Source organism: Salvelinus namaycush, chromosome 6 (genome assembly GCF_016432855.1).
Source record: "Salvelinus namaycush isolate Seneca chromosome 6, SaNama_1.0, whole genome shotgun sequence".
Classification (NCBI taxonomy): Eukaryota; Metazoa; Chordata; class Actinopteri; order Salmoniformes; family Salmonidae; genus Salvelinus; species Salvelinus namaycush.
In genome coordinates, this window is record NC_052312.1 from 36363029 (window position 1) to 36387336 (window position 24308).

Genomic DNA, 24308 nt, shown 5'->3' on the forward strand with positions numbered 1-24308 from the left:
CTGTGAGTGCAAATTCTTCCTGTCTTTGAAATCCGTATGCCCTCTCCCCGAGGTGTAATATAATTGTCACTGGTGACAAATGCTCATGTCATCTGATTAACAATGTCAGTGTGAGACGAGATGAGCAGGAGAGATACAAATATGGGATATTTTAAGAAGTAGCAGCCTGACAAACACCTTAGATATTCTATTGACTGAGATTTATGATAACGTCATACCTGAACACCACAATGCTCTTCAGACTCCACATTTACTTGATATGATTTATAGTGTATCATGGTATGTATCAAGGCTGTCATTAACTTGCTATGACTGCCAGTAGGTTGAGACCACATTTTGAAGTCCATTTCATAACAAGCCTCTCAGTAAATCTTTACGCTGCTGGTGCTGATGCAAGAACACCTCGTGCCTCTGAATTGGTATGGAGGGTGTAAGGTGCAGGCACACATTAAAATAGAAAGAGACAGACAACCTATTTGATTGAAAACCCAGGTTTTGATCAGACCAAAACACATTTAGCTTCTCCACAGTGAGAGAGCATGTTTGTAGTATTGCATCCCTGTTGTTTATAAATGTTATCATAGATTTCAGTTGGCCGACATAAATCCCCTATGGTTTTGTTCTGGTATACTGTCTTGGGTTGAACAGCTAGTCATTAGGTTGCATGACTATCCAGAGGACACACTTGCCCTTCTGATGCTTTTAGACTGTTAATTTACAAGCCTATTTAGTAGTGGACCTTGACAGTGGACCAATGTTGAAGCCGCAACTCTGACTTGTATGGCAGCCCACTGAATAAACAATGGTTGCACTGTTGGCAGACCAATGGATGTCTGTGCATAAAATGAGTGGATGGAGAATCACCATATATGGTTTTCCCTTATTAACGGCCCCAAGACCAAATAGACAACTAACTTGACAGTTGAACCATATTTAGGGAACATAAGGATTAAGGGATGTCTAATTTGTAATTATAAAAGATCATCTAAATAGTTACAATGATGCCAGAAATTTCAGTGGTTCAACTTTTGATCGAGAGAAAATAAATAATGAGCGGATGCTGTTGGCATAGGCTAATAAATGCAGGTCCACACATCATTCGAGGTGCACTTTCTCGAGATGAGGGCGATTGACTGGCAATTAAACTCATGCTGTGAGCTAGTCTGATCAACATCAAGACTAAAACGAACCCAGTCATTATCGCGCTAATTATTTCAGACTTGATTGGATATTGATGAGATTCAAGTTAAGAACTTCTTGAGATTGCCCACTGGGCAAAAAGTGGTTTTATCAACGTTGTTTCCACATCATTTCAACAATAACAAATGTGATGACGTTGAACCAAGGTGGAAAACTGATTGGATTTGCAAAAAAGTAATTAACTAAGGAAAGGTCCTCTTTTTTTCACCCAACTTTTAACCTAAATCCAATGACATGGTGACATTGTTTATTTCACATTGAATTCAAGTTAGTTGACAACTCAATCAAATGTAAATCAAAACTAGAAGTTGAAATGGCATGTGCCTAGAAGGAGAGCTCCTTGTAGACTAATTATCTTGTAGCACGCAATAAATGTCAAAAATGATTGACTGCGCATACTTTAAAGAAAAAAAGTGTCAGTAGCTATCATTATAGGGCGCACAAAATGAACCAAGTATGCTAAAATCATGATTTTCATACCTGCTGCCCCGCTCCCTTCGCGCCCTCCAAATGTTTTAAGGTTGCCCTTTAATCCATCGGCACTGCTACAATCCAGCGGTGCGTCTGTCCGCGGGCGACATCAGCACAGCCTAGATTTGTGTAGGACTGGTCCAATATTGCTTGACACGGTGATAGATATCCGAAAATTAAATCCACGCGCACACAAACGCAACACTGCTCGTTTTCTTGGAACAAATAATTGACTGTAGATTGATAGAGCACAGAAAATGATTCAGTGATTTCTCTTCCTCTTATGCTTTCTGATAGTCAGACTATTTATTGTCCAACGTGTGAATACACTGTCATTATTGTTTCCCAGTCTTAACGGAGTGTGATCACCCTTGAAGTGAGAGAAAATAAAATAACATCATATAAAATTGAGTAATAAACTCAAAATTGAAGTGAAATTGTCCCGACTTCTGCCTCAGTTGCGGCACCAGTCTGTATTCCACTGAGTTCCATCAGAGACTGACTGCATGCACGCCGTGCGCACTAACTTATTATCATACAGACACCTACCGACCGCAGCGCTCATCAGACTCTGGAATAACCCATCATAGTGTGGCACACAAGGCCACTAACACTATCAATCGCCACTGGCGTAAACACACTAATAAGCTTACATTGGTCAATCACATTAAGAGACTACACAAAAATGTCTTTGCTCAGTTTTGCGCAAATAACATCAATGGGAATTTCGATTCATGACATAGAACTGCATCATGTCGTTAAATATGATTTTTGAAAGTTGTAGGAGACATGACATCATAGCCTTGGAGTAATATTTGCATTGGTCTATTAACGTGCAAGATTTAATGTAACTTTGGCAGATGTGAGCCTTAGGGGACAGTTTTGCACAAATAGATATATTGTATACCTTTTAATTGTCATGTGGGAACAGGTGTGGTTGGATATCACACACACTTAAATTAACCTCTTAAAACGCCCAGTGCAGGCAAAAACGTGATTGTCTTGTGTATATACACACTATGAGGTTGGAATAATACTGTGAAATTGTGAATATGAGAAATTGCTCTTTGCTAAGAAGCAATTTTGACCATTTTAATTTAAAACAAAATCACAGTAATGTACTTAATTGTTACCCAGAAATGATTTGATATTGAGATAAAAATGGCTGCACTGGACCTTTGATTCCTTGTGAACTTCAGTAGATCTGGACTTGGACTACAGTGCGGTGAACTATGTTGGTTTACAGTCAGAAGTGGTGCAGCATTGCCACCATGTGGATTGTTTCAGAATAAGTTCCAAACTGCACTTTGGCAGTCATGTAAAAAAATAAACAATAAGTCACCATTTAGCCTACATATCACTTCATTCAATCATTTCAGGAATGATTGCTAGACTTAGGCTGCAAGCAATAAGGTCAGATGCATTTTAAAGAGATCAGCCATACAAATTGATCAAAAAGATTTATTCTGTGGTGAAAATGTTCCAGCTACACAACCTCTCCCATTATTTGCACAAATTGCAACATTTTCTTATACTTAATGCACATGTGGGGAAGAAAAATCAACAATGTATGACATGACAAGCATGAAATGATTGATTTGCTGTGGCAGTTCAGGGAAAAGGAATGTCTTGGTCCTTTGAACTCCTTGCATTAGGACAGAAAAAAAATGATAAGATTTGTCTGGAAAGAAAATCTTATAAAGTTTTAAAGGCAATCTAGAGACGTCACCATCAAGTTCCTCTGAGTTTTGGATAGAGTGAATGTCCGGGCGCTCTTGGTTTGAAACGATTGTTCGAGCTGCTTTCCGAAAGGCATCAGCGGCTGTAGTAGTTCATCGCTTTAGTGGGCTCCATTTCCCAGAGGCCTCAGCATTCCTCTTTGATGTAGATTTGATCGTCTGTGTCCGACTCTATGTGCTCCAGCCTGTCAGTTTGTCCACTCATAATCTCATCTGGGGTTTTCATGAACCTGAACCACACATACACAGTGGTTAATCATTAGTTAACTCAAACTGGACAAGTGTATATACATATATTTTTTACTTCAAATAAATATTGGGTTTTAACTAAACCCTACCATACCTGAATAAGAGTCTCTGTCCTGGCTCTTTCCTGATAATGTTCAGTTTGTAGTAGTGTCTCAGTGCTCGTGACATCTTCTCGTACGTCATATTGGTCCTGTTCTGTTACAACCAATGGAACAAGATAGAATGTTAACACAGAACTTCAAGAAAACCAGCACTGCGGGAAAATGGCTTTTCCAATCAAACACTGAGAGGTGTAGTTCGTTACCTTGTGGTTCCCCCACAGGCGAGCCAGGCCGTTGGGGTCCATGATGCGGAAGACTTTGGTCTCTGTGTCCTCCCAGCGGATGTAGTTCTCGTACCGGCTGTCTGAGAGGAGCTGGTAGACGTAGTCCCATAGCAGCCTGCAGTCTGGGAACACAAACACGTCAGAGGTGACACATTTCAGACAGTACCTGTTAACTTCAACTTTAGCCACACTTCCTCCAGAGTTGGTTGAAGCCGTGACCACCCCCCTCTAAGATGAACCCTGAGTAGTTAGGAGCGTTAGTTACCTGCTATCCGTCCAATGGGCATTGCCTGTTCCTCTGGTGGCGAGACGGGCACAATGACGTGGTGGTTCCTGTAGAGCGCCTCCTCCTGCTGATGTAGAGCGTGCTGCTGGTGGTGGGCCAGTGCCAGCTGGATGTGGCCCTTCCCCTCACGCCCGTTTTCATGGGGGGCCTGAAGTGGTGGCCCCCCACGGCCGTGCCTGAAGTCTCCAGCGACACCCCCTCGCCCTGGGCTAAGCAGCAGGGGGTGCATGATGGCGCTGGGCATGAGCTGGATGACACGAGGGGGGGCAGCGTCCTGGCACCCGGGGCTGCCTGGGCAGGGGGCTTCGCGGGGCGTGGCACAGCGGCCGTTAGGGGCAGCCGGGGACACCGACAGAGTGTACAAGTCCTCGGGCAGGTGGTGGTTGTTGTCGGGCAGCTGGGAGGACGTCTGGAGGTGGTCCTCGGCACCAGGGCGTGGGTAGTTGGGGTCCAGGGGGGAGAGGTGGGGAGTGGGGTGGTGTGGCGAGCGGGAGCGGTGTCGGAGCTCAATGGTGGGTGGGTGCTGGGGTTGGGGCTCTGTACCACGTGGTGTTCGCCGTACCGTTTCTGCAATGACGGGGAAAGGAGGATACCTAGTCAGTTGTACAACTGAATGCCTTCAACTAAATTGTGTCTTCCGCATTTAACCTAACCCCCCCCCCCCCCGAATCAGACAGGGGCTGCCTTAATCGACATCCACGGCGCCCTGGGAACTGTGGGTTAACTGCCTTGCTCAGGAGCAGAATGACAGATTTTTACCTTGTCAGCTCAGGGATTCGATCCAGCAACCTTTCGGTTACTGGCCCAATGCTCTAACCACTAACCTGCCGCCCCTAGGATATATGTTTCCAAAATATTTACATGATGTCCAGTAGATGTCACTACACACATTTACAAACTTCCTCATGTCTCAATGTATGTGGGTGGTAGATTATTAGTGATTGGTTTGGACTGCCCTCTACTGGGTAGGACATTACAACATGTAGAGTACACATTTACTTAGTGTTTACATGTGAATAGCTAGTATGCTTTGCCTCTAAGCAAGAAAGAAATATCTTTGCTTCTGCATACCAGAACTAGCATACCGAACAACAAGGAAGTCCTGAGCATCTGAATCATCTAACCCAATCACTTCCCCTATAAAACATGTAGAGATGAGGAACTGTAGATAATCAACTCCTAGACCAAAGGTTGTTTAAATATAGAAGCATTTCCTTGTGGAGCAGGTTTCAATGTCAACACCTCTCCTCTCTCCTCCCATTTCCTTCTAACCATTCCAGTGAAATGAGTCCAAAGTATAGCACAAAGAAGGTGAAGTCCTTCCTCTTTTCAGGTGGATAGTAAACAGAGACTTAAACACCTCTCTCTAGAGTCTAGAGTAGACCATTGCACCACTTGTTACTTTTGTCAGATTCACTTAAAGCATACTTGAGATGCTTTCTTGCAATTGTATTGCTACATGACCAACTGATTTTCTCTGATCATGTGTAATTTAAATACTTGAATTGAAGCCACTGTCTAAGATTGTTGAGTAACTCCTGTGAAACAGAAGTCAGATCAGTTGGGTTCTTCAGGGGGAATTACTCACGACAAATTCCCCTAGACAAGAACAGAATTGTGAAATCCTTCTGGCAGAAAAGTTTGATGAATAACAAAATAATATTGTCAGGAAAGTAACGCAATGGTGATGCGTTCAATATTCCACTCCATAATGGGCCTCAAATGTTGTTGTCCCCCCCCCCCCCCCCCCCATAGGCTAATAAGTTGATTTCATATTGGTCTGAGAAATGCTTTCCAATTGGACTGGCTCTCTAAGATCATGTTACAATAATCAACAGCCATCCGAAGGTTATTGAACTCAATGCCACTGCATTCCCCCCATTCAATTCAATGCGTTCCTGTAATCATCTCTCTCTATTCTTCCTTCAGTAAGTGTGATCTCAAGAACATCATCGGGCTGGTGTTCAGTGGGGAGAGTGAAATGTAATGTATAACCTGAACTTGTCTGAACACAGATTTTCATTTGCCATTACAAAGCCTTTTGCTACAGTGTGCCCTAACGAACATCACTGACCTTCCAGTTTGTGGTGCTGGAGAGCTCCCTCTGGCAGAGGGTGGAAGGAGTTGCCGGGGAAGTAGGCGGAGGGGTAGGAGGAGTGCGGCTTCCTCTGCTTCAGGATGTGCTGCAGCAGCTCGTACAGGACGTCCCCTGCAGGATACACAGGTCAGTGGTTAGAGGTCAGATGTTACTGTATGAGCCCTTCCAATGGTGTACCCCATAGACATGGCAGCAGCTGTCAATCAATGTCATCAAAAGGATCAGGCTCCGACCAGAGATCTTTACTGGAGTTTAAAAACATGGTCTGGACCAAACAGATGGTAAATGAGGCCAACAGACCAGGACAAGAGTCATAGTGTTGCTAATGATTCAGCCCGCCAAGAGGCAGTTCAAGACTTGATATTATTGCTTAGCAACTTCCATACCTCATCTGTTCTCCTACAAAGCAGCCTACTTGAGGAGGTCATGGACGTGACAGAATCCTAATGGCAAGTCTAGTCATAAACCAACCATGTGACTCACTTTGTCACACCTCCAAGATTCCTGTGCTGAGGCTAGGTTGATTGTGTCAGACAATATGAAAAAAAGCCTGTAGTATCTTCTACAACAGAGATGGCATTAGCATAACATGGTTTATGCTCAATGTGTAAAAATTGCATTATTAGGACACCCTGAAAGATTTAACTCGCTACCTGTATATGAAGGGCTCTGAGAAAGTATTTCCCTCAAAAGGAATCAATAGAATGGAGGGAGTTTTTTCACTTCAATTTGCGAGGCTTCCCGTCAGATCATCAAGGAAATGGTTCTCATAAAGGAAGTGAAGACGCCACAGGCACACACACTTGCACACATATACCCCTTTCAGTTCTCACTTTCTGGCCCTGCTGTTTAACACGGCACTGCAGGGGAAATTCCTGGTGTTAGCAGGTGACGGTTGAGTTCGGTTTGCACTTCCTGATCGGCCGTTTACCCAACCAGTCTCCTACTGCCTCCCCACAACAACAAAGACAGACCGCAACGCCACTAAGGAAGCTGCTGAATCACCTTATTTTGCTCGTCCTCTTGCTTTCTTCCAGCTGAGCAGATCTATCAACATATTTTACAAATATAGACTAAAGGTCTATCAAAGACATTCAGTGTGTGCTCTAGACACATGGCCATTATCTTAGGTCAGTGTGCCATTTCTCAAGTCATTCCCCCTTTAAAATTCATTATTGTTAAACATGAGCATGTTGTTAGAAAAATGTGTTCTAATAACATAGCAACCGTTTGAATTAATAAGGGCCGTGGCGTGGGAGGTGGGCGTACCGGAGTGGGGCGACCGGTAGCGGAAGTCCTCCTTGGTGAGGAGGAGCAGGGCCTTGCCGTTCATCTGGAAGCTGCCGCTGGTGTTGGGCCGCAGGGCAAACTCCCTCTCGGCCCAGCGCAACCACTGGCCCACGTCCTCCCTGCTCCAGAACACCGGCTGCAGGCCTGGGGGTGGAGGGAGCGAGGGGGGAGAGGGGGGAAATGAGAAGAAAGTATTGGGAAGGAGGGAGACCGGGGGGAAGTAAAGGAAGAGAGGGAGGAAGGAGACAGAGGTGGCAGTAAAAAGGGAAATGAGGGAAGGAGATCAAAGTAAGAGGGATTGATTCGAAGATTAGCGGAGAGGGGGGAAGAGAAGGGGGGAGGGTATGAGGTGAGATATGCAGAGTGCAGGAATGGAGGAGGTGTCGAACAAGAAAGATGAAACTTCAGTCATGCGTGCTCACATACAGTATGTTCATTTCATATTTGCTTCATGTTTGTCAGTACTTGTGAGTTAACCTTGGTAGATGTAGTTTGCAAAGGAAAACCTGTGGCTTATCTCAGTCAGTGTATAAATACATGTGTATTAGACTAATCTTTTTTTTTTTTTTTGTATTAGACTAATCTAATACATAGTGCATAAATGGCAAGGACACACTGAGGAATACCAGAGGAAACAGCTCTGACGTTTTTCACCCTGCAGGCTCTGAAATATTTCTTTCACTGTCGTGGGAACTTACGAGAGCGAAACATCTGCACTGATGGATCGCCCAAACGCATTAGTGACTGACTGCAATGAGCAATAGCCCAAGAATCAACGCTCACCACAAATGTGTGTCCGACACCATTACTTAGAAAATGATAAACTTGTTCCTTGTAACCTAAACAATAACAATGTGGTTGAATCAAACCTTGAGGTGCATTTCATTTATTCTTTTAGGAAATTGACGTCATACATTTTTTTTTTTTAATCACATTACATTTTTCGTTAAACCCACACATGGACAATACAATAGTATTCAAAGGGAAAACAACGGTGTGGGTGACTGCGGGAATCAGAGAGCAGTGGATGTCTAGAAAGTAAACAGCATGTAATTCATATCAGCTAGAAAGCCTTACCATAGGTTTATACGGCATATGAGTCAAGTCGTATTGTTTTCCCAGTCTTGCTCATCGTATTGCAATTGAGAGTACTAGATGTTTAGCACATAAATCATTGACAGAAAAGTCATTGTTGTTTGTCAGGAACTGTATTCTTTGGCGTCTGTAGCAGGAGGGTATCTCTCCAGGAACAGGGTTGGAGAGCCATGATCTAGATGACGTCATTGGGTACTGGGTGGCCTATATTTACATTCATATGTCTATACATTTGTACTAGGCTCTAACCTTTGAACAGATTTACAGTATCGCTGTGCTTCACCTCACACACACACACACACACACACACACACACACACACACACACACACACACACACACACACACACACACACACACACACACACACACACACACACACACACAAAACCACCAGAGCAGCATCCATCACGCGTACACCAGACAAAGAGCGGCAGTTTCTACGTCTCACTTATCACCAGGCCTCAAACACTTCCTCTTGGAATGGGACAGCTGTTATCTTTGGCCAGCGGTGCGCGCAATGTCACTGTCACAGGAGTAATCGGAACCCGTGCGCGGTTTCAGAGCGATCGCCCCCCCCCGCCCGTCAAACAAAGGACGTTTTATACAGGGAACAATCAATATAAAAAGATCCGTCTCAGACTGCCAGTTTCCCACTTCCCTTCCATATTCAGATAGAGAGAAGAGACATTGGCAGGGCTTGTGATAGACTTGTGAAGGGAAAGTTTATCTAGAATATAGCATATGGACATAACTATATAGCCAGTGAAGAACTTGATGTGTCATGGAATGTTTTATGTAGCCTATTCCATCACTACACAGGGTCTACTTACATAGTCTCCACAAACAGTCAAGCCAGAACCAGCCTGTGAAAAATACTACAGATTGTCACAGGGGCCATGCATCTGGTTGAGCTGGATTTTCAATCAGGGGCCAATTGGCCCCCGATGGGTCACATATGACAAGTAAAGAGCCCTTTTATGAGTAAAGGTGTAAATCATACAACAGTTGGATACCGGTGTTCAAGAATAACATGAGGACTACAGCCCATTGTTTGTAGGGATTTAGAATGTCCCAATGAAATATGTTTTCATATCCTTTCAATCTAGATTAATTTTTCTAATGCCAGCTCTAGATTTTAGATTGAACAACCGAACAATGCCATTGACTGCCATGGTGAGAACAAACACCATCAGTAAGTTACTGGTAGCACCTAACAAGAGAACAGATCTAATTACCATATGCTTAGCATCCACCAGCTGTGTCGCCTACGGGTGACCCCTTAATCACGTGACCTTAGCGATGCGTACAGCATGCAGGGAGGACCTGGTTGTGAGGTCAGTGCAGTGGTATGTTCTCTCCAGGGCTGGATTGAGAGAGGGGAAAGAGAGAGCAAAAGAGGGAAGGCACAACGCTGCCAAAACTCCTATGAGATCCGGCCTGCCGGACCAAGCCATCTGCACAGGGCCCAGCAGAGGAAGGAGTGGGGGAGGGAGGCCCAAACAAACGTGTTCCACAACGCACTTGGGCAGGAAGCGATCCAGCATGGGCTCCGTTTCAGCACAGGAAACTTCCTGCGGTAAGGTTAGGGAGCGACGCTGTGAGGTTTATCAACAGTCAGCAGCAACGGAGAGAGCAGAGAGAGAGAGAAGGATAGAGCAGGGAGGGGAGGATAGAGAGTGATGGGAACCAGAAACAATAACGGAGAAGTGGTAGAAAAAAGAAGACCAACAGGAAGAGAAACGGATATTAAGAGTCAGCAGACACAAACACACAGAGAGAGAGAGAGACAGACAGAGAAGCTGAGGCAGCCAGAAAAAGAGTGGGAGGAAAGAGAGAGAGTGACAGTGCCTGTTTGATTAGCCCTACATCTTACTCTGTCCCTCACAGGCTCAGAGAAGTTTCCATTTTTGCCCAATCCTTTTCACATTTCAGTTGTGTAAGAACCTGCAGATTTATTGTTTCAGTGTTCATGACCAAATCAATTTCAGCCCCCGCTCTCGTTTCACCATCCGTGTCTTTGTTGGACACCATCTCGGGTTTCTGGTGTGCAGTCTGTTTGTGTATGGGATGAAACACTCTCGAACACGACCGGCGAATCCACCCGAAAGGCCCTTGCCTAAACCGTGGGCTACTAATCCTCTCTGATGACACATAATTTTCACTCTGTGGATTTGCAGGCCCCCGCACGCACACACACACACACAGTGATGCACGCTGTTGCCGGGGCAACTCGTAAGCGCATGGTATGAATGAAGGAGAGAACGGATGAGATCACTGGTATCTTGTTTCGTTGTTACCCTCCACAACCCCCCAACCTCTTTAACTCCTCTCTCGGCAAAACAGAACATTAAGGGGAAATATGTGTCCATTGTGTAGACCGCTAAAGGTCAGACCAGTAGTGTGTGTACAGTTGTACCTGGAATGAATAACAAAATATTTTTTGTGAATGTACTGTAAATGCTATAGAAGTTTGCAAATGCTTTTGACAGCTCAGGACTTTGGTCAAAACATCAAGTATGTTTCCTCTCTCTAGTCATTCACCTCTTGAATAAGAGGCGGATATTGCTCTTTCATTCTTGATTGAAAATAGCTTTTCTTCATGGAGAGTCGGAGGAGAAGGAGGCCTTTTGACCTTGTGAGTCAGACATGAGGGTGACACCTTACACATTTCCCTTACTCACACCCTCTCTTCCCTCACTCTCCCTGTTCCTGTCCTTCACTTCATCCCCTCTTTTCTTTCTCTCGCTCCAGGTCAATATGCAAACAACATACTTCACCTCATCGGAAACTGTGTGTTCCAAATCCAGCCAGATTGGACTTCATCCAGTCAAAACAAGCGTAAAAACAGATTACCAATCAAACGCTCGGTTATTGGGCAGGAAGTAGCGCAACCTGTTTGATAGTATGTTGCGCATTGGGGGCAAGCTGGCTCATGTACTGTAGTTTGTTTTCAATAAGTTCCTGCCTTCACTGATTCTATTTATGCTTTTTTATAAGAGAAGGTCAACCCTCTTTCAGAAAATGCAGGAACGAGTAGTACTGTACTAATGCTGTACCTCAAAAGCTACACTTGTAAATCTTAAAATGCACACCTACCAGCTACCATGCTTTCCTTCTCTTTGGGCAAACAGACCACTGAACTTGTACATGCTAGATAGAGGTTATTGTTCAAACAGACAAAACAGGGCTAGCTATGCCCTTGAATGTTTCAACGGACTGCTTTTTAAAATCTTATTGTGGACACTGGTTCTCCAACGTGAGCTTAGAGCCATAGAATAACAACCAAGAAATAGAAAAAATACAAGGTTTCACGTTAACAGACCCTTACAGGATTGAAGGTCACACATACATACATACATACATACACACATACAAAGATACAGTTGAAGTCAGAAGTTTACATACACTTAGGTTGGAGTCATTGAAACTTATTTTTCAACCACTCCACAAATTTCTTGTTAACAAACTATAGTTTTGGTAAGTCGGTTAGGACTACTTTGTGCATGACACAAGTCATTTTTTCCAACAATTGTTTACTGACAGATTACTTCAATTATAATTCACTGTATCACAATTCCAGTGGATCAGAAGTTTACCGACACTAAGTTGACTGTGCCTTTTAAACAGCTTGGAAAATTCCAGAAAATTATGTCATGGCTTTAAAAGCTTCTGATAGGCTAATTGACATCATTTGAGTCAATTGGAGGTGTACCTGTGGATGTATTTCAAGGCCTACCTTCAAACTCAGTGCCTCTTTGCTTGACATCATGGGAAAATCAAAAGAAATCAGCCAAGACCTCAGAAAAAAAATGTAGACCCCCACAAGTCTGGTTCATCCTTGGGAGCAATTTCCAAACGCCTGAATGTACCACTTTCATGTGTACAAACAAGAGTACGCAAGTATAAACCCCATGGGACCACGCAGCGTCATAACGCTCAGGAAGGAGACGCGTTCTGTCTCCTAGAGATGAACGTACTTTGGTGCGAAAAGTGCAAATCAATCCCAGAACAGCAGCAAAGTGCCTTGTGAAGATGCTGGAGGAAACAGGTACAAACGTATCTATATCCACAGTAAAACGAGTACTATATCGACATAACCTGAAAGGCCGCTCAGCAAGGATGCCACTGCTCCAAAACCGCCATAAAAAAAGCCAGACTACGGTTTGCAACGGCACATGGGGACAAAGATCGTGCTTTTGAGAAATGTCCTTTGGTCTGATGAAACAAAAATAGAACTGTTTGGCCGTAATGACCATCGTTATGTTTGGTGGAAGAAGAGGGATGCTTGCAAGCCGAAGAACACCATCCCAACCGTGAAGCACGGGGGTGGCAGCATCATGTTGTGGGGGTGCTTCGCTGCAGGAGGGACTGGTGCACTTCACAAAATAGATGACATCATGAGGTAGGAAAATGATGTGGATATATTGAAGCAACCAACATCTCAAGACATCAGTCAGGAAGTTAAAGCTTGGTCGCAAATGGGTCTTCCAAATGGACAATGACCCCAAGCATACTTCCAAAGTTGTGGCAAAATGGCTTAAGGACAACAAAGTAGAGGTCGACCGATTAATCAGAATGGCCGATTTAATTAGGGCCGATTTCAAGTTTTCATAAGAATCGGTAATTGGCATTTTTGGACACCGACTGTGGCCGATTACATTGCACTCCACGAGGAGACTGCGTGGCAGGCTGACTACCTGTTATGCGAGTGCAGCAAGGAGCTAAGGTAAGGTGCTAGCTAGCATTAAACTTAACCTTATAAAAAAACAATCAATCTTAACATAATCATTTGTTAACTACACATGGTTGATGATATTACTAGTTTATCTAGCTTGTCCTGCGTTGCATATAATCGATGCGGTGCCTGTTAATTTATCATTGAAGCGCAGCCTACTTCGCCAAACGGGTGATTTAACAAGCGCATTCGCAAAGAAAAAGCACTGTCGTTGCACCAATGTGTACCTAACCATAAACATCAATGCCTTTCTTAAAATCAATACAGAAGTACACTGCTCAAAAAAATAAAGGGAACACTTAAACAACACAATGTAACGCCAAGTCAATCACACTTCTGTGAAATCAAACTGTCCACTTAGGAAGCAGCACTGATTGACAATAAATTTCACATGCTGTTGTGCAAATGGAATAGACAAAAGGTGGAAATTATTGGCAATTAGCAAGACACCCCCAATAAAGGAGTGATTCTGCAGGTGGTGACCACAGACCACTTCTCAGTTCCTATGCTTCCTGGCTGATGTTTTGGTCACTTTTAAATGCTGGCGGTGCTTTCACTCTAGTGGTAGCATGAGACGGAGTCTACAACCCACACAAGTGGCTCAGGTAGTGCAGCTCGTCCAGGATGGCACATCAATGCGAGCTGTGGCAAGAAGGTTTGCTGTGTCTGTCAGCGTAGTGTCCAGAGCATGGAGGCGCTACCAGGGGACAGGCCAGTACATCAGGAGACGTGGAGGAGGCCGTAGGAGGGCAACAACCCAGCAGCAGGACCGCTACCTCCGCCTTTGTGCAAGAGGGAGCACTACCAGAGCCCTGCAAAATTACCTCCAGCAGGCCACAAATGTGCATGTGTGGGCCAAAACTTATTGTGGGAAGCTTGTGGAAGGCTACCCGAAACGTTTGACCCAAGTTAAACAATTTAAAGGCAATGCCACAAAATACTAAATTGAGTGTATGTAAACTTCTGGGAATGTGATGAAAGAAATAAAAGCTGAAATAAATCATTATCTCTACTATTAATCTGACATTTCACATTCTTAAAATAAAGTGGTGATCCTAACGGACCTAAGACAGGGAATTTTTACTAGTATTAAACGTAAGGAATTGTGAAAGTCTGAGTTTAAATGCATTTGGCTAAGGTGTATGTAAACTGCCGACTTCAACTGTGTATATGTATGTATGCATGCATGCATGTATACACGCATACATACACGCACACACACACACACACACACACGCATACACACATGCTGCATACAAAATTATACAGATGTAATAGGAACATACATCAGCCCAGCTAGAGGTTTCAGAGATGTTCAAGTGAATAGCTGTTCTCAGTTTGACCTCATTGTTCAATCCAGAATTATTCTGTATTAAACCACATTGTCATGGAAATTAGCATGTCATCTATGCTAATGAAATCTGAAGTAGACCCTTCACTTAAAAAAGGTCAACTGCCCCTTAGGCCGTTTAAAACCAAAGTTGGTTATACGTGGCATCGATATGAGTTAGAAACATGAATTCTAGGGTCAAAAATATCTACAATGTGTAAATAGGATAATTTTGGTCATGAAGTAAGTCTCATCCAAAACAGCGTTCTGTAAATGAGTTTGTTGCGACTTCCTGGGGGGTTGGGTATGGATTACAATCATGCCCACTAACACGAGAGAAGCAGCTGTACTGATTTGCCTCCATCAGCTGCACACGCTCTATCCAATCCTAGCAGCCAGAACCTCCAGACAGTGAAACAGATCTGCCTATTACACAGCTCCTCTGACTTGTTTACATAAGACAACTGATTCGCCAACGTTACGTAGAAATAACCCTTGACCCTAAGTCCTCTATGGAGTGGCCACTTGCTAATGTTTGATAGTGTCAATCACTCGAGTCAGCCATTTTTTGGGGCAAAATGAGAACTGAGATGATCATAGACCACTTTTCAATATTCTGAGACTCATCTTGTGTGTCCCCCGCGACCTGTTTTGTAACATGATTCCCTATTAAACACTGCCAGACAGACTCACATTCTGGTAATAGATACTGAGAAAGTAAAAAAATATATTTAAAAATAACAGCACCGAAGTACACAACTCTCCACTGACTTGATAAGCAGTCTAGCTTCTACTTGCTAGCTTCATTGACAAACAGAGTTGGAACTTTGCTAGCTAGCAAGTGATTTTGTACACTGATAAACAGTATGTTGCTTGTGCTTCTTTACAATAATTTGACAGCTTGCAGAAGATATTGTAAAGATATTGTTCTCAGAAACCAGTCCTGAGCGCGGAGTAGGACTTTCCCGGCTCGATAGACTGTATGCAGTGCACGGACTAGTTTTTCATGCAAATGTTTTTACTTAAGAATTACTGCACCAAACACCTTAGCTAGATGCAAAAGACCTCCTCGGCAAAATCGTCTAAATTAATTAACATTTTGAGGAAGTGGTTGTTGTTGCAACAGCGACTCAGGAGGGACAAACACCTGCCAAGGTACAATAGACCCATTTCTGTGTTGCAAACATTGCCTCACGAGGGCAATACACACAAGTTGGTGGAAGAACACGGGGGAGTTCTTATAGAACGCCAGCAAAAAAAAGCCTCTATATTTACATGTTGCATTTCACACTACTTTTGGATTATAATTGGATTAAGGCTCATATGAATGTTTGTGTCATCATCACAAATCAACTGCATTTTACTTTTTAATTTTTTTTTAAACACCTCAACCAGTAAAATGGCTCTTTGGCTAACTTTTGCTACAGACTATGTCAATGAGCGTTAGCATTCCAGCTAACAAATGCAGCATCCAAAATACTTATTTTGCAAAACCAAATATAATCTTAGCGACTGTTCAAGTTATAATCAAAACATCATTGTAAGTGTATGAGAACCCCAAAAAGTTATTTTGTTTAGAAGTAATAAAATCTAAATCTAGGCTGTTGAATGGGCACAGATGGCAATGGCTTTCTTACTGCAGCCAAGAGCCGCATGCATCTGTCAGTGTGTCGTGTACTGGAAAGGGTCTATATACAAACACACCCACATCCAACCACACCCCCAAGACAACTCTGGTTTGGCTTCAGTCATGGTCTCCATTGAGCAACCGTCAAAAAGCCAAAGGAAGTGCAGTCGCTATTTAAAGGGAGAATGGGTAGCATTAGCAACATAGCTATGTCTTTTAAGCATCAATCTGTCTGGTGGGCTCAGTTTGCTCCCTGCCTGGTTTGGGATGGGGAACTATGACCCCCACTTTCCTCCCAAACCCCCTTCCTTCCATGATGGCATGTGGAGTGTTTCAAACAGGAAGAGAAGGGGGCTGCTCTTCACTTGGCTGTTGGCATGTGAGAACAGTTTCCCCTTTCAGAGGGAGAAAAGGGAACGAAGGGGGAAAAACAACAACATTTATTCAGGAAGCGCAGTCTGCCCACTCAGGAAATTCCTGAGGATGAGAACGGCTTCCAGGGGCAGGAAATTTCCCCTCTGAAAGGCACTGGGGTATACACAGTCACACACACACAGTCACCCCCCCCCCCCCCCTTTGTATGTACTGCACGTAAACATCTTTACACATACAGAATGGCTCCACAAACTAATATGCAGGCACACACACACTGTACAATTACTCAGAGTGACATGCGGACGGACACACACACACACACACACACACACACACACAGATTGATTAATACACAAGCAAACACCAACTCCAACATGCCTGTGCACAAACACATTCTCACACACACTCACACTCTCAGCCACACACACACACACACACACACACACAGAGATTGATTAATACACAAGCAAACACCAACTCCAACATGCCTGTGCACAAACACATTCTCACACACACTCACACTCTCAGCCACACACACACACACACACACACACAGTAGAACCCCAGCTGTGAGCAAAGCAAACACAATCTATTGAGAAAGGTTTACAAAGAAAAACAGCAGCAAGCCAAGTTTCCAAGAAGAGGCTTCTTTCTCAGTCAGCCAGCAAGTGATTTCTCATGTTCAATAAGCTTCCATGTTTAATGTAAACTGTACTCTCCATACACATTCCCATAGACACTCACTCCCTATTCTTTAAACTTGTCACTTTGCACAGGTGTCTCAATGTTACATCCCATCAGTGCCCACCCGACTCGTTGTGACGTCAGTAAATAGCTTGAATCCCTTACTGCAGTGAGCCTGAATGACACTGCTACGCTTCTTAGTGTCTGCTAGGTGGGTGACCTTGAGGCTGACACATCGCAAGACAATTAAGTAAACACAATTAATGGAATGGAATTGTGGGTTAGAAAAGTCATCCACTTCCCTCAAGCGCTGACATCTTGTGCAACCAAACAGTAGAATTAAGTGTTTTACAGCTGTGCTTATTTTCTTTTCATGTTCTATAGTTCAACAATGAGACAACTAACAGACAGGAAATTGGAGGATTAACGTGAAAATCTGCCAATGTGATGGAGAAATGTAACCCTAACTTCACCACTTCAAGAACATTCACCCAGTCAGACAGGGAGAGGCAAACCTCTCCAATTCAGAGTGGGGTGGTTTCTAACACTCCTGGCTAAAAGGGGTTAAAAAGAAGAGTAGCCTTCTTTGAGAGTGAGGAGAAGGCTGCAACTCTCACCCTGATCTAATCCACTTCCTCCTCAGGAAATAGAGAAGGCGGATTTATGCCCACACTGCAATTTCCTCTCCCCCCCCCCCCCTTTCATTCTTTCTTTCTTTCTCCCTGGACAAATTGCCTTTGAATGTGGACAGTTTGTCTCTCGCAGTATGTGTGCCAGTTGGATCCAGCTGTGTGATGTGTTCGGAAGGGGAGCAAACGTGTTACAAGTTGTCTAAAAGAAGGGTACTTGATCATTGTCAGGAAGAGTGATGGCTTTGAGCCAAAGAAGGTTCCAATAAGAAGTTTGGGTACTGTAGGCCTACAGGTGAAGGGTAGTTTATACATTTAACAGAGTTAGAGACCGAGTCAACATGTAGAAGAGAGGGAAATCTTGCATAATCTAAAGATTCAAACAAAAAGTTGAATCGAAGCTCACAGTCCAGCAGACCACATTCACCACGCCCAGATAAACCGCCCTAACAGACAACCTCAGACCAAAACAGACATGTTAAACGTTCTTCCTTTTTCTATGACAATACAAAAGGGGAAGTGGAAATGGGGAATTTCCTCTGTATGGTCCACGTGCATAGACACTACAGGTCATTTAGACACTTCAGGTCATAGACACTTCAGGTCATATCTATTTCTTTTAGATATTGAGATTACCACAAAGTGTGTTAATATACTGGTCTAATTTATGAGTACTGCACCATATCTTTGCCAAACACACATCAACAAACCGCCAATATTTAGGTCAATTACCCTCAAGTTCCCACAACAACTCATTGGCACATACTGGTAGAATTAACATTGTTTCCACATAGTTTTAATGAAATTGCGTTGAACCAACGTGGAATAGACATTTAATTGACGGCTGTGCCCAGTGGGAAGATTTATATCCAGACTCACTGAAGTACTACAAAGATGAATCTCACTAGTCTTCTAAGTCCTAAAAGTCATACATGTTAAAAGGTGCCTGGTTAAATATGAATCGTTTTTCACACCGAGCAGGCCCAGTGACTCTACGACTCTATAAACACCCAGTCTATATCCTGGCCGTGATCCAACCCCGCCTGTTGTTTTATTGGCTCAGGCAGTGGCCGGTTGAGACCTGCCGTCAGCTCCACCAGACAGCACACGGTTGTCATGTTCCCTCCTCTCCTTGTCCCTCTTCCTTCCCTTCCTTCCTCTCTTTATTGAGGCCCTTGGTGATTTATACTGGTCTTAAGAATATGTTAAAAAAAACATGGTTTCCACCAATGCTCTCACTTTTCCAACCATGTCAGATCAGTAAACACCTCAAATCGAAGTTTATTCGTCACGTGCACAGGATACAGCGGGAGTAAATGGTACAGTGAAATTCTTACTTGCCGCTCTTCCTCATCAGTGCAGAATAATGTAAAGTAGCAATGTAAATCAATATACGCATCTGCCCTCTCAATACAAATCAAATCCTCTCTTCACCTTACCTCATATGTACAGTCTTCTCCTTACTTTCCTTCTTGTCCGCCCTGTCCTATTCTGTCCTGTAATAGCTCACTCTCTCTCCTAATTCTGGACTCTCCCCAGCCCAACCCATCTCCTACTTCCTTTCTTCTCCTACCTTCTTTACATTTTATACTCCTCCATTACACTGGGCTATTATTCTGTGCTGTTCGCTATTCTCTTGTACTGAGCTATGTTGTGTTGTGTGCTGTCCTTTAGTACCCTGAGGTGTTATTGTACTGAACACTGCTGTGCTGCCGTGTACTGAGTTGTTGGCTGTCACTGTCCTGCTGTGTTGCATTCCACTGTGTTCTACTGTGTAGTGTTCCAGTACAGTGACTCTGCTATGGTCCAGTAAAGACGTCTTGTGTTGGTCCTTGACCCTGGGTCTGCTTCAGCACCTCAGAGTAGGGATACATGAGTAGGTCTGTCTGTCCACATGGGGAGAATGATGCACGTTGGAGTCATGACGTGACATGCAAGTAGCTATAGTAAATCATGGCTTTCAATCTGCCATTTTCTGAGGTCAAAAGCTCTCAAAACAAATGTTTATGGAATAAGGAAAATGCAGGCTGAAAAGACAAAGATTTGTTTGTTGATTATGACTGTCATGTATTCTCTGTGTGCGCCTGTCATGAGTTGTGTGTGTGTGTTTGGCGTGTGTCTGCATGTTTGTGTGACTCACGCAGGTGCACGGGCAGCCTGGCAGGCTCGTCCTCCATTCGGCTGGCTGGCCTGGCTGTGGGAGCATGGACAGGGGAGGAAGTGGAGTTTGGCAGGGGGCTCGCGGAGGAAGGACTGAATGAGCTCCTCTCCTGCTATGAATAGATACACAGAGACACAAAGCATCCCTTAGTTACAAACCTCCCGAAAACCATCCTTAAACCCAAACAGCCTGAGAATCACCACGCCGAGAAACTATAACACCATTTAAAGACATTCTTTATCTAAGGGATAAGGTACCTACACATAGCCAATCTCTTTATTCATAAAATCGTATTTGACTTACAGTGGGGCAAAAAAGTATTTAGTCAGCCACCAATTGTGCAAGTTCTCCCACTTAAAAAGATGAGAGGCCTGTAATTTTCATCATAGGTACACTTCAACTATGACAGACAAAATGAGAAGAAAAAAATCCTGAAAATCACATTGTAGGATTTTTAATGAATTTATTTGCAAATTATGGTGGAAAATAAGTATTTGGTCAATAACAAAAGTTTATCTCAATACTTTGTTATATACCCTTTGTTGGCAATGACAGAGGTCAAACGTTTTCTGTAAGTCTTCACAAGGTTTTCACACACTGTTGCTGGTCTTTTGGCCCATTCCTCCATGCAGATCTCCTCTAGAGCAGTGATGTTTTGGGGCTGTTGCTGGGCAACACGGACTTTCAACTCCCTCCAAAGATTTTCTATGGGGTTGAGATCTGGAGACTGGCTAGGCCACTCCAGGACCTTGAAATGCTTCTTACGAAGCCACTCCTTCGTTGCCCGGGCGGTGTGTTTGGGATCATTGTCATGCTGAAAGACCCAGCCACGTTTCATCTTCAATGCCCTTGCTGAAGGAGGTTTTCACTCAAAATCTCACGATACATGGCCCCATTCATTCTTTCCTTTACACGGATCAGTCGTCCTGGTCCCTTTGCAGAAAAACAGCCCCAAAGCATGATGTTTCCACCCCCATGCTTCACAGTAGGTATGGTGTTCTTCGGATGCAACTCAGCATTCTTTGTCCTCCAAACACGACGAGTTGAGTTTTTACCAAAAAGTTCTATTTTGGTTTCATCTGACCATATGACATTCTCCCAATCTTCTTCTGGATCATCCAAATGCTCTCTAGCAAACTTCAGACGGGCCTGGACATGTACTGGCTTAAGCAGGGGGACACGTCTGGCACTGCAGGATTTGAGTCCCTGGCGGCGTAGTGTGTTACTGATGGTAGGCTTTGTTACTTTGGTCCCAGCTCTCTGCAGGTCATTCACTAGGTCCCCCCGTGTGGTTCTGGGATTTTTGCTCACCGTTCTTGTGATCATTTTGACCCCACGGGGTGAGATCTTGCGTGGAGCCCCAGATCGAGGGAGATTATCAGTGGTCTTGTATGTCTTCTATTTCCTAATAATTGCTCCCACAGTTGATTTCTTCAAACCAAGCTGCTTACCTATTGCAGATTCAGTCTTCCCAGCCTGGTGCAGGTCTACAATTTTGTTTCTGGTGTCCTTTGACAGCTCTTTGGTCTTGGCCATAGTGGAGTTTGGAGTGTGACTGTTTGAGGTTGTGGACAGGTGTCTTTTATACTGATAACAAGTTCAAACAGGTGCCATTAATACAGGTAACGAGTGGAGGACAGGGGAGCCTCTTAAAGAAGAAGTTACAGGTCTGTGAGAGCCAGAAATCTTGCTTGTTTGTAGGTGACCAAATACTTATTTTCCACCATAATTTGCAAATAAATTCATTAAAAATCCTACAATGTGATTTTCTGGATTTTTTTCCCTCATTTTGTCTGTCATAGTTGAAGTGTACCTATGATGAAAATTACAGGCCTCTCTCATCTTTTTAAGTGGGAGAACTTGCACAATTGGTGGCTGACTAAATATTTTTTTGCCCCACTGTATGTGGTGTGTTTGCATGGTCAATGCAGCCAGTCACTAAACAGGAGGTTGAACTTACTGGTATTTGTGCACATTTACTTATACAAAATGTCACCCGTCAACACGACAATGTATGCATGTGCTGTTGTGTACAATGGTATTCTAACATCATTAATTTGCCTCTTTCTACTCTGCACCTTCTATGGACAGCAACAGTTAACAGGTGAGTATGTATGGGCCAATCAGTGCTGCTGAATATGATGTTTATAGGCTCTCAGTTTGCCAACAGCGGCATCTTATAACATGGATTGGTGATTCATTCAACCAGTCAATCTAAAATTGCTAGTTCCTATTAGCCTACTGTACTAGGAACTCACTGTGGCATATGTAGCAATGAGCTTTTAATCTAATTTTATTATGCAGACCGCCCTACTCTTCAAGAATACTTAGAGTTTTCAGTAGCCTATAGCCAACAGTAACACACTATATCAAGTCTTACTTTTACAAGATTTCGCATTTGTACAGCCCAGATTTGACAAGGTTGTGTACGGTCAAAAAGGGGTTCAGGTACAGATGGGGCCAAGAGGGAGCAAGAGAGTGAGTTTCTGTGTGAGTGCATGTGTTGTAGGGCATACATATAGCATACATTAACTCTGCTACTTTTCTCTGCAAAACATTATAATTCCAAAATATCTTTAGGCCTACTCTTTTAGGCTGCATCCCAACAATACCAAATAGTTTCCTTGTCACTTGAAATTTGAAGATCCATCTTTAGACCGTTATTGTAATGTAATAACATGATAATCAGCATGCATTTTTGCACTGGAACTGTTTTACACATTTTAGGCCTACATATCTCAGGTTTACATATACAAAATGTGTTGTATAGAGAATGAGTTACCTGTGTGTATGCTATATAATCGTGACAGATACATTTATATTCCCATGAATAGTTTTAACCGGTAACATTAACTGTAGGCTAATATGATCCATAAGGATAGTAACATTTCTGGTGGTTTTCAAACAAGCCATATGGCGCGTTCAAAACAACTGGGAACTCGGAAATCTCTGACTTCCGACTTTAACGCGTTCAGGACAACTGGTAACTCAGAAAAAAACGAGCGCCGACTGGGAAAAAAATCGTTTCAATGGTCATCCAACTCGGAATTCCAAGTCGGAAACGCGGGCATCTTTCTATAGCTCCGACCTGAAGATCACTGACGTCATGATTTGACCTCGTTTTTTCCCCCCGAGTTCCCAGTTGTCTTGAAAGCACCAATAGCCTATGAAAATGAACGTCGTGACGAAAAACGTTTCTCTCAGGTGTGCTGCGAAGTCGGTAAACTTGCGCACAGCATGGATGGACTTACCATGCGCTGGTATAGTCTACAACAGAGCGGCGAAACGTTCCCCTCAGCAACAGATGATTACCAACACACACGATGCAGTTGTCAACAACACGACTGCGTCAAGCGCATCTCACCCCGGGGTCCTAGAACTTGATTCTGCTTTATAAAATCAACAAATACCTTGGTTATGATCTGCGATGGGGATTCTGACATGTCTCGCTAAATTCTGGAAGTTCTCCTCTTCCCACTTTCCTTTTCCCGTTCTCCTCTTTGAAATAAACCAGAAAAAACACCCACATCCGACTCCCTGACTTGTCGAGCGTTACGGGTCACGTAATAAATACGTTTAAGGTTTGTTATCAATCCATTATATGACCATGTTCATCATAAACGCGTGAAAGTTCTTTGTTTTCTGTTGGTCCTGTGCTCTACATTTCGGCGACGCGTTGGTTAATTCTCTTCCTGGAAGACAGGACTAAAAGGCGGACATCTCCGTGATGCTGCTCATTGACTTGGATGTGTAAACGGCGAAATGACGTGAATTCCCAGCATTGAGCCCTGCCCCCTTGTTGCAGAGGGTTTGATTGCAGCCTGGATAAAAAGGCGTTCCTTGTGTAGAATTATCTTTTTGGCTTCCCGAGTTTCGTAGGGGTTTCTTATTGGGGAGAAAGATCTCCAAATTGTTCATTGCTAGAAAGAGACGCCAACGAGATCCAGGGAGCCAATTTAAATAATAATATTCAGGAAACACACTTAAGTCTAGCCTGCAGCCAGACTCTTC

General features: G+C 43.6%; 1 protein-coding gene across 5 annotated transcripts; it reads right to left on the bottom strand.

Annotated features, from left to right (window-relative positions):
* Positions 1-3114: 3114 nt before the first annotated feature.
* LOC120049935 (transcription factor ETV6-like) lies at positions 3115-24051 on the bottom strand. Of its 5 annotated transcripts, none has more exons than XM_038996447.1 (8): positions 23708-24051; positions 20277-20409; positions 7638-7802; positions 6345-6479; positions 4250-4837; positions 3964-4106; positions 3754-3854; positions 3115-3640 (listed from the first exon to the last, which is right to left on the bottom strand). In XM_038996447.1, the coding sequence occupies exons 1-8, from the start codon at positions 23738-23740 to the stop codon at positions 3538-3540; spliced, it is 1401 nt and encodes a 466-aa protein (XP_038852375.1). In that variant the 5' UTR covers positions 23741-24051; the 3' UTR covers positions 3115-3537. The 5 variants fall into 5 exon arrangements, with proteins under 5 accessions (XP_038852375.1, XP_038852376.1, XP_038852379.1 ...); XM_038996448.1 differs by having other exon boundaries at positions 3119-3640; positions 20277-20406; XM_038996451.1 differs by having other exon boundaries at positions 3119-3640; positions 20277-20406; positions 23549-24051.
* Positions 24052-24308: the final 257 nt, after the last annotated feature.